Raw genomic sequence first — 13,287 nt, forward strand, 5'->3', positions numbered from 1 at the left:
CTTCATTCCGCTTGTTCGCGTGCATCCTAATCTAACTTGTCTAATTGCATTAGTTTTAAGACAATCTCGTTTCCACCCCATCCAACAGTTTTCAGTCACTATTCACTCGCCGTTTCTCGACGTGCCTTACTATAGCTTCTGGTTTCAAGCATGAAGCACTTTAGTGTCATTACCAATTCATACTACAAAGTTAGAATTTGTTGAATTTGATGAGCGGAATTTTCAAAGTTTCAATTGTACATCCTCCGCTTGTTTTTTTATTAGTTTTCTAAAGTTGGCGACTTGTTGCAGATGTTAACGTGACCACACGAAGCTCGCGCTCGCATCAACAATCTCAGAATGTCGTCTTCCCATCGCCACCGCCACACCAGCCATCATTTCCTAGCGGTGACGACAACACTGCTGGCGGTGTTGCTTACGTTGTGCACCGCTTTCGTCGATGAAGATATTGGGTTCGAAGTTGCTGAAGACTTTGAGGTGGAATTCGACCCGGAAAGCAGCCGGCAACTGTTCGAAGTTCCACCGCAATTGACTGCCGTTGTCGGCAGAGTATTTCACTACGCTCTGCCCAAGGAGGAACACGTCAAGTACGAGGTAAAGTACTATAACATGTTTCCGGTTCTCTTTAAGGCCTTTACTATCGATTGAAGACATGGTCTTATCCCGGGCATAAATTTTTTACATTTTTATTACACCGACGAGCCGCCTGACGTTAAAAATTACTTTATAGGCGAAACGTGTGGACGTAAAATCTCTACCCGCCTGGCTGCTCTTCGACAAGGTAGCTGGGGTTTTCTGGGGCCTGCCACTTGCTGAGGACGAGGGAAAGATCCATGCCGTCGTCAAGACGATCCGCGCTAACGACACCTCAAGCAACGAGTTCACGCTGATTGCCGTCCGGGAGCAACCAGACGCGCAAAGTAAACGGAAGTGTCCGGAGGGTGAGGGCAACACGGTGCTTTCCCTGGTAGTAGACAGGGACGTGCACGCCATTAAACCCAAACAGCGGATAATTGCCATCAATAATATCGCCAAATTCTTTGGATTACCTTACGTGAGCATTCCACAGATACTTAAATTTGAACGATTTAATAATGTGGGTGTTTAATCGGTTTGCAGAGTGCCTTCAAATTAGAACCCTATAGAAATTCGGATGACCTGTCGGATAGCTCAGTCATCCTTGCTGGTCCTGGCACGGTTCGCGTGCGCTCGTCCAAGACGACCGCGTCGATTCTAGTCAACGTCGGCTGCGATGGCCGACTGTCGGAGAATGCCGCCACTATCGTGCACCAGCTGAAGCAGCAGGCACGCGATGGCACCATCACGGAAGTCCTGCGCCTGCCGCTCATTGGCTGGCGCGTTAAGGCGGAAACGGAAACGCGAGGTTTCCGTGCGCGACGACAAGCCGACGAGTATGGTGAGTGTCAACATCGATTAGCTTATCGTGACCACCAAACACATAAACCCGTATTGTTTTTGTGAAACTTTGTTGATTTGTTTTTCTAAGGTGGCGCAGGTAGTGGTGACTACGAGGATGAATACTATGACGACAATAACGACTATTACGACTATGATGACGAAGAGACGAAAGTTGTCACGCCGCGCACAACGACCACCACTACGAAAGCCACTCGTCCCACTACAACAACTACAACCACAACTACTCCTGCACCAACTACAACTAGTACCACAACAATGAGCACGACAACAAGTACAACAACGACGGAGGCTCCTACGACCGTAATCCAAGTGACCACTCCGCAAGAAGCGACTTCCACGCATCACCATCGCCATCATCATGGTCAACTTCCAAGTAATCCAACGTTCTTTGACAGCAGAGATACTTCCAGTTCAAGCACAACGCCTTCAACCACGATCAAGACAACTACAGAGGAAGTAATTACTACAACACACAAACATGTTGTAGCAACAGAAAAGACCGATGAGATTCCACTCCCTGGTAACGCTGATGATCAATTCAACTACGATGATGAGGATGAAGAAGAATACGAAGATGAAGATGATCCAGAGAGTGAAACAGAACTTCCTGATTTTGGCCAACTGCCAGTAGATGTCAAACCGCATTTGGAACTCGTCACAGAACGCGACGATGCATTCCCGGACGTTCAATCGACCAAAATCATCGAACTCGTACCGGAAACAACTCCTCTCTCAACGACAACGTCTACAACTACGACAACAACAACAACAACAACAACGCCTATGCCTGCAACTACAACGATTGCAGCCGTCCCCGTCACTTCAACTTCGTCTTTGCCATCGACGACCACATTGGCGGCGACCACACAGTCAACTACTGTAGAGCAAACTGAATCGACGACAGTTCCAGACACTCCGCCGACAACTTTGGTCACCGAAGCGGTCACTACTACTACCACAACAACTACTACAGAACGACCGACCACCGAAGCGGAGCCGGAAACGACGACGTCGATCAAGCAGACGACTGTGCGACATTTGCCGACGACCACACAAAGTGCTTCAACAGCAGCGCAGACCGAGACGGTCGAGTTTGAGCTGAAGAACTTCCCGCCATCGATACAAAATCGATTGAAGCGTATTGCAACCACCGCAGGCAAGGCTTTCAACTACATCGTGCCTCTGGATACATTCACCGATGTTGAGGACGGCACCGATTTGGTGTTAGAATTGTTGGACGCCGATGGCAAGGCGTTGAATAAATCATCATGGTGTCAATTTAATCAGGGCTCGAGGGAAATATATGGACTGTAAGTGTTTTTAACATTCTCGAGTTTACGCTGATCATTTGATTATTTTATTTTTAGGCCATTGGACGACGACGTCTCCCGGTGGGAATATATTCTTCGTGCCACAGACCACGAGGGTGCATCTGTTCAAGACGTTGTGGAGATTCTGGTGCAGAATCACAAGTCGAAACGGGTCGTCAATCACGAGTTCTCGCTGTACTTGCATGTGGAGAAGAAGTGGGAGTTTCCACATGATGTGGACTGGGCGCTGAAAACTTTACGAGGCGTCGGCCAACTTTATCGCAGCAATTTAAGCGACATTGTCGTTCGGAAGGTGAACTACACCAGTGAGCCTGTGGTGTTCGTGTGGACAAATGATTCTTTAGCTAAGAATTACTGCCCAAAGGAAGACATCGAAAAGTTATACGAGGTCTGTAAAAATCTTTTTGGGGTTTTAATATTTTAACGTGTCTTTTGCCGTGCAGGCTTTGACCGCGAATAATGAGGGTGATCCATCACACGCGCTCACCAGAGCACTCATTCCAGAATTGCGCATCAAAAAGGTGCTCTATCATACGATGGGAATCTGTGAGACCGAACCAGCCAAACCGCCACCACCTCCATTGGCTCCTATTACGCCATCAAGTAATTTCTCTCCGATTTTGAGAAATGCGGTGGATCATATCAATGCAACAGTTGGGGAGTTGTTAGTTTTCGCTGTACCTGACGTAAGTACTGCGGTAAAACTTTTAAATGTTATTAATTTACACAAGTTTTTAGGATACTTTTTATGATCCGGAAGATACAGATCCGAGAAATCTCAAAATGTCACTTCTGACCGCTGAAGGACATCCGATACCATCAAACTATTGGTTACAGTTTGATAGTAAAAATAAAGAGTTTTATGGTATTCCGTTGCTTGACAACGTGGGTCGCAAAGAATTTCAGCTAGTCTGCAAGGATAGCGGTAATCTCACTGCCAGCGACATGCTTGTTGTTGTCGTGCACTCTGCTCCCCGCCGCCATTATAATCTCGAATTTATTATGACTCTCGACACTCAGTACGAATCGTTCGCAACGAGCGCTAGCATGCAACGCAAATTCGTTGAGAAGGTTGCTGATCTCTTCGGGGATAGTAACACTAGTAATATTCACTTGAATTCTATCCGACGCGGGTCCACAATTGTAAGCTGGTACAACAAGTCGCTAACTTTGGACGAATGCCCACGACCACAGATTTCTCAGCTAGAATCTGTACTTGTTAACAAGGACCACACGATTGCTGGCCGTGTTCAAGATGTGATGGATCCGGAGTTCAAAGTCTCAACAATTAAACTTCAGTTAATAGGAAACTGTCGTGGCAAACCACATATCCACTCGCCCAACAGCAAGGGTGTTCCAATTGAAGAACCTCCACTGGGTGATCATGATGATTACATGATTACATTCATCGTTCCGGCGATTATTATCTTTTGCATGCTGCTGCTGGCCGGAATTGTCGCGTGCGTGATGTACCGACGCCGGCGGACGGGAAAACTCAATATGGCAGAGGACGGACGCTCCTCCTATGGTAACAAGGGCATTCCGGTGATATTCCAAGAAGAGCTCGAAGAGAAACCCGAGCCAGGTACTATAAAATACATAAACAATTTCTAACACACTTTTCACGCAACCATCACACAATGTGTACTCGTTTTTTTAATTATTATTAGTTTGTGGTGAACTTTGTTTTAAATGTGTTTGCTGTTTCGCTGTCTTCTTTCTTTGTGTAATATATTAGATATTAGTAGGAAAGCCAAATAAGTCGTAGTTGTTTTTCGATAATCTCCTTGTTTTGTCGTTTTCATTGCGCTTTTGTGCTTTTTTCTTCGGTGGACAAATCGCGGGTGTAGTCTAAACGTGTGCGTTTTAGGTACCAAGGCGCCTGTAATCTTGAAGGACGAGAAGCCGCCTCTGGCACCGCCCGAGTACAGTAAGAGCGGTTCGCTGAAACTAGGCGATGACTCGGAGCCTTACCAACCGCCACCTCCGCCCTTCTCGCGCCCTCAGGACAACAATCGGCAGGCGCGGCCTAAACCCACGCCGACATATCGGAAACCCCCACCGTACGTACCACCTTAACAGTTAAAGTTTACGTTTTTCCAGCAATAATCACACTCACACGCAAGCCTCACCAAAATGCAGTGTAATTTACAAACGCAAGCCGTAGTGTGCAGACTATTTCAATTTTGTGTCATTTCTCTAGTTTTGTTACCAAGCTGAACTAAAGCAATTCCAACCAGTAATGTGACGAAAGCAACATTGTTACCTGACGAGTTCCGATGGTACCAAATTGTTGCTTATTAGTTTGTATCAATTTTGTAATTCTCAAATGTGCCGTCATATGAATTAAGTTGGATGTAATTGTTCATCTTTGTAATCTTTACTTACATTTAATCTCTTTTTGTGCTTGCAAGTTTTAACGATGACTATTTAATTGTATTGATTATGATTTTGATTTGGAATTCGTTTTTGTTTGATGCAAGTTTTTTCTAAGCGAGTGGTTTTGAAGCTCTTTTAATCGTAGCGATTTTGAACTGTTTTCTGCAATGCTAATATTATCAACATTGCTGAGTACCATATACGATTGATTACAATGCAAATTCCTTGGCATTTTCAGACTAAGTATTGATTAAAGCATACATACCAAAGAGAGAAGGAATATCCTAGTAATAACATGACATCACTTAAGTATTTCATTTTGACTGCGTAAACGTGTAAACATAATTAAGCCGCCATAGATGCGATTTGTACGAAAACAATGGACACGCAAACATATCCGTAATCACATTATCATAAAGTAAAACGTAAAGAATACCTGTGTAACGCATTTTGGGGGTCTTTGGCGACTATTGCAAGACAAAACTTTATACGTATACTTGAAAATGCTATACAAAAAACTGTACTTTTGAAACACTGCTGTAACAAACAACTTAAACTTAAGAATTAAGGTCCCCACAATGTCGAAGATATGAAGAAGATTGGCAATCATTAGTGATACAAAAAGTGAAGCTCTGCGAAGGCGAACTGGGCGCGCACAACTTGATACGCACCTTACTTATATCGAATTATAACGACTGAACAATTACTGCCTCTCCGAGCAACACTCACCTCCTCCTTCGCGGTAATCATCGCAGAGCTGAAATTTTGACTGTGTTCCTTTCGAATGTGTACTATCTAGTAAAACAAGTACGGGGAATGTGCTCCCGGAATGTACCATGATAAAAAAAAACATAAAAACGTAGATGACTTCAAAGTATGAATAACGATTTGTGTCTCCTGTATACATATACAAAACTAGCATTTAGAAATTAATACAAAGAACTAATTATGAAAAGCAAACGCAAATGAAATTGTACGATAAGATGAAGTTAAATACTTATACTTATGAGAGAAACATGCATTTACAACTTAACTTACGTTGTAACTTTAATGCGCGTTTAATACTGACTTTTGAATTATGTTTATACACGTATTTAGACTATCATTCGAATATTAATCGTTTGATATACAATTGCTTTATGTACTTTTTATTCTAATCCTAACGGTTAACAACATTAAGTGTACATTTATTATTTTACCAATGAAACGATTTGTAATGCTCTTTGTAACTTCCAATATTTAATCTAATGAAATATATTGAAATAACAATTTTATTGCACTGTTATTCTCAGTTTGCTTAGTTTCAGCTTCACATAAATACATGGAAGTGTGAAACTATGAAATAAATCTTAAATATGATACACGTTCGGCGATGCATTTATCAGTGCGTGTTTACATTCAAGAACATCGTTTTTTGTTGCTGTAGTGTGGAACATTGCTGTGAGGTGTCTCTACGAGGACTGTTCGCGTGCTGTAACTGGTTCAGGTAAGAACATGTTAGTTTTTCGGTGCACGCGAAGCGACGCGTTACCTGTGCGCTTGCAGAATCAAGCGTATTCAATACGGCTCGTCGCGTTTCTTTTCTTTTTTATTTGAAACATCGCGTTAATTGAAATCCAAATTTACTGCCGTCGTTTAATAGATTTGTTATTTGGTGGTTTTCAATTATTTTAGTGTTGGTTGAATATTCATGAAGTGCGCGTGTTCACTGGCAAGCGTGTGAGTTGCCGTCGGATGCCGATTCAACTGGAATTTTGCTTGGTTCAAGCAAGAAAAGGTACATATTTAATTTACATGTCAAGTTAATTAAACTTAATGCATTTTGAATAATTTTGTGCCGGTTTTATTTGTAATTTGCAAAATTCTCATCGATCTAATAGATTCAAAAAGAGAGACTACAAAATGTTCACTATTTAATTGTTTTATTTTACTCGTATATGTTTGCGGATCTTGCAATTCTCCGGCGGACGCTGCAACCGATGCTAACGGTTCAATCGGTTTGTTACCTACTTTTATTTGTAATTGTCTTCTTTTATTAAAACTTGATTTCCATGCAGTATAATCAGAACAGTCAATTTCATTGAAGTTGTATGTAAGTTTCATATTTGTATTTATTTGTATTTGTGAGTAAACATTGTTTTGATTTGCGTTCAGCTCACAAGCGAAATGAAACAACCGTGCACCAAGGTTGCGTTCAGCGAGCATATCGCAAACTGATAGTAACCGCGTGTCGCCGTCGCCTGTGCATCGTACATGCAGTTTTATTTCGGACACTGGGTGAATCGCGCGTGTTAATGGCGATTCTACTGAACTATCTCCGATAATAATGTTATTTACAGTTTGCGCGTTTATTGTCCATAAATGCCGGTTAAGTGTATCGCCTCCATGTTGATTTGATATTCATCATTAGGATGACCCATCGTGCTGGTGTAAGTAACTTTTAGCCAAACAGCACAGATTGTTTGTTTTTCCCCACTGTGTGATTATAGTATTATTGAGTCGTATGAAATATTTTGGTTTTAACTTATGCTTTCTTTTTTTATTTACAGTCTTTGCCGTGCTTTGGAGTCCCATGAGTTCTGCATTGGTAAGTTTATAATTCAATTATATTTTTCGTGTTAATTTCTGCGTCCTCCTATACATAAGATAGTCGCGTACCCGGCTGATACATCTCAAAATTAACTGTTTAGTAGTTTTTCCTTTGCTTACACAAGCATAAGAGTTGAACTTGAAGATGCAAAATTCTTTATAAGATAAGGTATTTAAATTGCGTAAATAGGAGAGGTCGAGAATAATTCATAAACAAAAATTTGTTAAGGGCAATTCTTGTTTCATCTCACTGAAAGGTTTTTCATTTTTATTTTTAGGAGATTTTTGGAAATTTGTTTGCTTTTATTTACGCTATAATTCATAGATAAAACTAGTAAATTGCTTATTTATCAACGTTTGTGTCTTAACAAAATTTTTGTGTCGCATTGCCATCTGCTTATATTGCATGCAGCATATTTCTGTTTTGTTTTCCTCGGAAAGAAATTATTTTTAAATTTTACCTGATGGAGAATTTTCCAATCTTTCATATTCTTTGATCCTTTGGTCGCTTGCGTTTTTAGTTTAAAAGAGGGCCTCGGTAGAAGTGACTCGTATTCAGGGCACCGTACAAGGGCAGCGGTAGAAGTGACTTGTGTTCAAGGTACCGTACGTGCATGATTGTATAGCTGACTCCCATTTGTCCATTATTTCTTATGAATTAAAATTTCATCTCTTAGATTGCCAATTTAACAAGCTTATTTAAAAGAGAATTTTTCGTAGATTAAGACTCTGCGATTCATTCCTTTTCATTTAGTTTTGTTTAGGAGATATTCGTGATTGAATAAAATGGCCAAAAATTGAAAAATGTCACTTTTTAGCACTTTTAGTCGCATTTTTCGACCTTTTACTATAGGAAATATAATTATTTTATGTTTTTACCTGATAGAAAATTTTCCAATCTTTCATAATCAACAATTCGTTGGTAGCTATCGCTTTTAGTTTAAGAGATATTAATTATCAAAAATCGTCGAAAAAAAGTATCAAGCACCCCCCCTTGGCAATTATTTCTTAAGAATTAAAATTTCATCTCTTAAATTTCCAATTGAACTAACTTATTCTTTTCGTATGCCGAGAAATATTGAAAGTAAAAGTAAATTTTGTGTATGTGTATTACAACATGGTGAATTTTTAGTTTCGTCTTCCAAACTACGTGTTTATCAGTACGTTTGTGTATAAACAACTTTTCTTGTTCGCCTGACGCGTGTTATCGCTGCATACCCGCCTTGTACCCGGCTACGCGCAGCGCACACGGCAGTTGTTTCACCGCGTGGTCCGCGAGCGTGTCTCTCTAATCGCCACGCGTTTTGAGGTTTTAATTGGATTAATCGTCGTGTATTCTTTCGGCCATCGGCAAAATATTTGAAATGAGCATGTGTGCCTGTTTTGTTTAATGATTTATGGCGGTTAGAGTCTTCTTAAGTGAGAAATAAGTGTCCGTTAATCCCTTCGTGAGTTTTCAGTTGATATAATATATTACCGGATAGAAAATCTCATCAATGCACAGGTAGGTGGATAATTAAAATGTTTCGCGGAAAGTTAAGGCGGTTTAACTTAAATTGATTATTCAATTTGAGGGATATTAATTTTGTAAATTACAAACACGTGGTGGCATTTTTATCAGAATTTTTCTAAGCTGTTTTTCCGAAAATAACATGCTTAATTTAATAAGGTTTTTAAAATTATCTGAGGATTATTAAAATGACAATATTCATGTGGCCGTCGGTTTGGTCATGTTTTCGAGGATCACGTAAACATGTTTAATCGAATTGCAACATTAATTTTTTTTAATTAATTTCTTGTTGAAATAAAATCTTGAACGGTGAATAGTTTTTCATTTTCGCAGTCTCACTATATCTTAATATTTACAAAGAAATAGTTATTTTTATCATTTTTAACCACTGTGTTTCTACGTGCCGTCGCTTGCCGTCTGTTGATTTAGATGTTTGCGAGAACATGCCTAACGCGAGTTATATTTAAGTTGTGTGTGTGCGCTGTAGTACTCGTTGCGCTAGGAATTGTAGATTTTTTAGTGTAACATGCGAACACGGTGTCACAATAAGTTCGGAATAATTTTTCCAGATGCAGAATTTAATTTTGTATTTTCTTGTATTGAAATTTATTGCCAGAAAATTCCACAACGCGAGTTATATTGATAGTTGTGTGTGTGCGCCGTACTACTCGTTGCGCTAGGAATTGTAGTTTTTTTTAATGTAACACGCGAACGCGGTGTCACAATAAGTTCGGAATAATTTTTTCTGTTGCAAAATTTAATTCTGTATCTCCCTGTATTGAAATTTATTGCCAGAAAGTTCCATAACGCGAGTTATATTGAAAGTTGTGTGTGTGCGCCGTAGTACTCGTTGCGCTAGGAATTGTAGTTTTTTTAGTATAACCCGCAAACGCGGGTTAATTATCCCTGATGCGTAATTTAATTCTGTATTTTCCTGTATTGAAGTTAATTGCGTAAAAAAAATGGAATTTGGCTGTGTCTCGGGAACTATTTGTGCAATATGTTTGATAATTTTTGTAAAGTTGCGCCGAAATTTGAAATATTATATTTTATTTTATTTTATTTTAATGCACATCAGAAATGTTCTATTTCAATTCTACACTCTTATCGGGGTTTGTGTATAAACAAGTTTTTATATCGGTATAAACGTGCGCAATGCTGCTTCTCACGTTGCGAACGTTGGACCGCTTCAGTCTGTTCTTACCTGCACGTGGCTCGGCATCATTATTTCATTCATTCCGATTACATTACATTTTATTGATTATAAATCAGCATTAATTACAGCACCGAAAGACAACAGACGTGTGGAGTGTTTTGCTAAGGTTGATTTACGCGTAAAATGATTATAAAACTCGTGTTTACAAGTGCGTGTCGGCTCTTGGATTATTTCGATGCTGAGAATTGGAATTAGAAATATGTATTCTATTCGTAATTTTAAGTAAGTGTAATTAACGGCTCTCCTTAGCAAGATATTCCGTGAAATTTGTGTGTTAAAATAATACATGTTCATTATCCGACAAAACGAATTTAAATAAGTGTGCATCATAGTGCGAGTTCTCACACACGTATTTTTTTTCTGTTTCAGTACTATCTTTGATTACCTGATGCACTGGTAAGTTTGTAAACGGTATTACATCATAATGTCATATTTATCTTAAATCGCATGTAACGTGAGTACCGTAATAAAACAAAATTGATGCGTGCCGTCGGATGCGACTTCGATCTACCCGCAGAGTATGGTCATGTCAATCATCGGTTTAATAACGTGAAATTTTCCTTGCTTGCATTTTCATTTCATTTCATAAATCTACAGGCTCTTTAACGTATTTTCGTAGTTTGGCAATTAATTATTGAGACTAATATATTTGTAAAAAGACGATTTAAATTTCCTTCCGCGTGTGTGCTTGAGTTGCCGTCGGCGGATACATTTTGCCTTGCTTGTGGCGTATCTGGAGAATCCGTCGCAAAGAAAATTTCAAAATTTCTAGCTCTTTACTCTTAAATTAAAATGTAATTGTATTTTCGTTGTTTCACCCTCTCTAAGCGTGAATATAATTCCATGCATGGAAAATTTTGAATTTTCTTATTAAATATAGCGATTTCCTTCTTGTATCACCCTATGTATTAATTTTCCTTGCTCTCTAATGTAAAACAGACTAAATTTGTCGTTTCCGGGTCGTTTTCTATTTAATTTTTGTATTGTATTTTTAAATTTAGAAATTTCTTATTGGTAACACCCTGTATGTTTGTTTTTCTTGATTTTTATTATAAGTTTTCTAAATTTGTTATTCCCAGGTGTTTTCTTCTTTGAACTATTGATTTTCTTTTTGCAACACCCTGTATATTTGTTTTCCCAGATTTCCTATAAAAAACTGTCTATATTTAGTGTTTCCTATTATTTTCCTTCTTGAACTTGGCATTTTCTTTTGTGTTGTAGTAATCTCCTTTTTGTAACACCCTGTATATTAGTTTTCCTAACAGCACGAAGAAAATCACCTTTAGTTGTAAGTTTTGAGTGTTCTCTGTTTTGAACTTGGAATTTTCTTTCTAGAACACCCTGTATATATGTTTTTCTTTGTGTCCGTGAAAATTTTGGTTTAACTGTCGTTTTTAGTATTTTCCCCTTTGCATTTTGAATTTTCTTTCTGGAACACCCTGTATATTAGTTTCCCTGAGCTTCGAGTGAGCGGCGTTTGTAGTGTTGAGAGTATTTGTTTCTATTATCAGTCACCTAGAAAATTGGCTATTTACTAATTCTATTATTCCGGTTGAACTTTATGAAGTAGTACTTGCCGATATGTGCGCGGCTGAGCAAGTCGTAAGTCCTATTTCAATATGGCGACATGTATTTTGTTGACTTGTAAAATCTAAACTTGTATTCTATTATTAATAAAGAAATAGTAAAATATATTGACTTCTTTGATTTGTGTGTTCGCCTTCTATCATTTCAGGAACAGGTCTCTAAGAGAGTTCCCTCTCTCAGGGGATGATCCCCTCTATAAAAATTGTTAAGGTAACCTGTATGATTTGTGTACTCCTTCTTTCATTTCAGCAACAGGTCAGAACTTGTAAGAATATTTTTAAGTGTCACCTCTCCTGAGGCGACTTAAAACTTAGAAATATTTGAACAAGACCTTATAAGGATTGTCCTTATAAGGAGTTCCCTCTCTCTGGGGGTGATCCCCCACCATAAAAATTGTTGATATGCCTGATAATTTCGGGGATGAAGCGCAGAGACATCGTAGCTGTAGGATGGGCCGGGAGCAATGGATGGACTGAAGCAGTGGGCGATCGACCAGAGCGCCGGAGGCGCTCTGGGAGATCGACCGTAGACTGTCTTATAACGACACGTGCCAAAAAATTTAAAAATCTGATCCTCCCCTGTTCTCTTCCTTCTATCTTCTCCTATTCTTTACTAATCATTCTTCTATTTCTCTGTTCTCCCGTTCTCCACTTTCTTTCTTACTTCTCTCTTATTGCCTTCACTTGTATTTCAATTTCTCTTATATTTCGTTGCAATTCATATATGCAACCCAAATTACACCTGACATTTTTATATTTGAGAAAAATGCCTTCTATACCTGAGATTCGATCCGTGTCTGCTAGCATGCCAGCAGGTGCACGTCTCCACTCGACCACCGAGTGTTTTTATCATTAATATTTGATTCTTCTATTTATGTTTCTACTTTATCCAACTATCGCACTATGAACACAAGCCTTAGCTATGTTGTACACGGTTGACGCACACAAGATTCATACGCAATATGATGTAAAACGCTTATCCTGGAAACGATAAAGAGGATGTCACAAAGAAATGTGAATGCGATTGAAATTTTAAATTGTGTTTTATTAATTATATTTAACAATATATTCATTTTTTAAATAAAGTAATATCTACAGCTATCCAAGACCCGTTGCAGTAAAGACTTGCCTTTATATGCGCGCATCTCCAACACTCCCGTCATATTGTAAACTTCATGGATCGTGCACTCACAAACTTCTTCCTGGGACACCAACGTTGTCTATTTGCAGGAACTA

The 13,287-nt window shown here is 39.2% G+C and overlaps 1 protein-coding gene and 1 long non-coding RNA gene across 2 annotated transcripts in view; both read left to right on the forward strand.

Moving 5' to 3' along the window:
* Dg (Dystroglycan) overlaps positions 1 to 6,424 on the forward strand; it is a 34,257-nt gene extending 27,833 nt beyond the window's left edge. Inside the window, exons 2-10 of the mRNA XM_065310912.1 lie at positions 292 to 594; positions 731 to 1,054; positions 1,120 to 1,417; positions 1,508 to 2,750; positions 2,808 to 3,159; positions 3,215 to 3,457; positions 3,510 to 4,356; positions 4,642 to 4,834; positions 5,389 to 6,424. Of these exons, the coding sequence (XP_065166984.1) occupies positions 340 to 594; positions 731 to 1,054; positions 1,120 to 1,417; positions 1,508 to 2,750; positions 2,808 to 3,159; positions 3,215 to 3,457; positions 3,510 to 4,356; positions 4,642 to 4,834; positions 5,389 to 5,404 (3,771 nt within the window). The 5' untranslated portion in view covers positions 292 to 339 and the 3' untranslated portion in view covers positions 5,405 to 6,424. The remainder of the gene's footprint in view (positions 1 to 291; positions 595 to 730; positions 1,055 to 1,119; positions 1,418 to 1,507; positions 2,751 to 2,807; positions 3,160 to 3,214; positions 3,458 to 3,509; positions 4,357 to 4,641; positions 4,835 to 5,388) is intronic.
* A 245-nt stretch (positions 6,425 to 6,669) lies between these two features.
* Positions 6,670 to 12,157, forward strand: LOC135798163 (uncharacterized). The gene is made up of 3 exons (XR_010549666.1): positions 6,670 to 6,927; positions 7,700 to 7,737; positions 10,835 to 12,157. It is a non-coding gene; the product is annotated as an uncharacterized lncRNA (long non-coding RNA).
* The last annotated feature ends 1,130 nt before the right edge of the window (positions 12,158 to 13,287 follow it).

This window comes from Atheta coriaria, unplaced genomic scaffold, assembly GCF_025399875.1.
Source record: "Atheta coriaria isolate IRGN ID8LTWV9N9 unplaced genomic scaffold, Caltech_Dcor_3.1 hic_scaffold_9_pilon, whole genome shotgun sequence".
Classification (NCBI taxonomy): domain Eukaryota; kingdom Metazoa; phylum Arthropoda; class Insecta; order Coleoptera; family Staphylinidae; genus Dalotia; species Dalotia coriaria.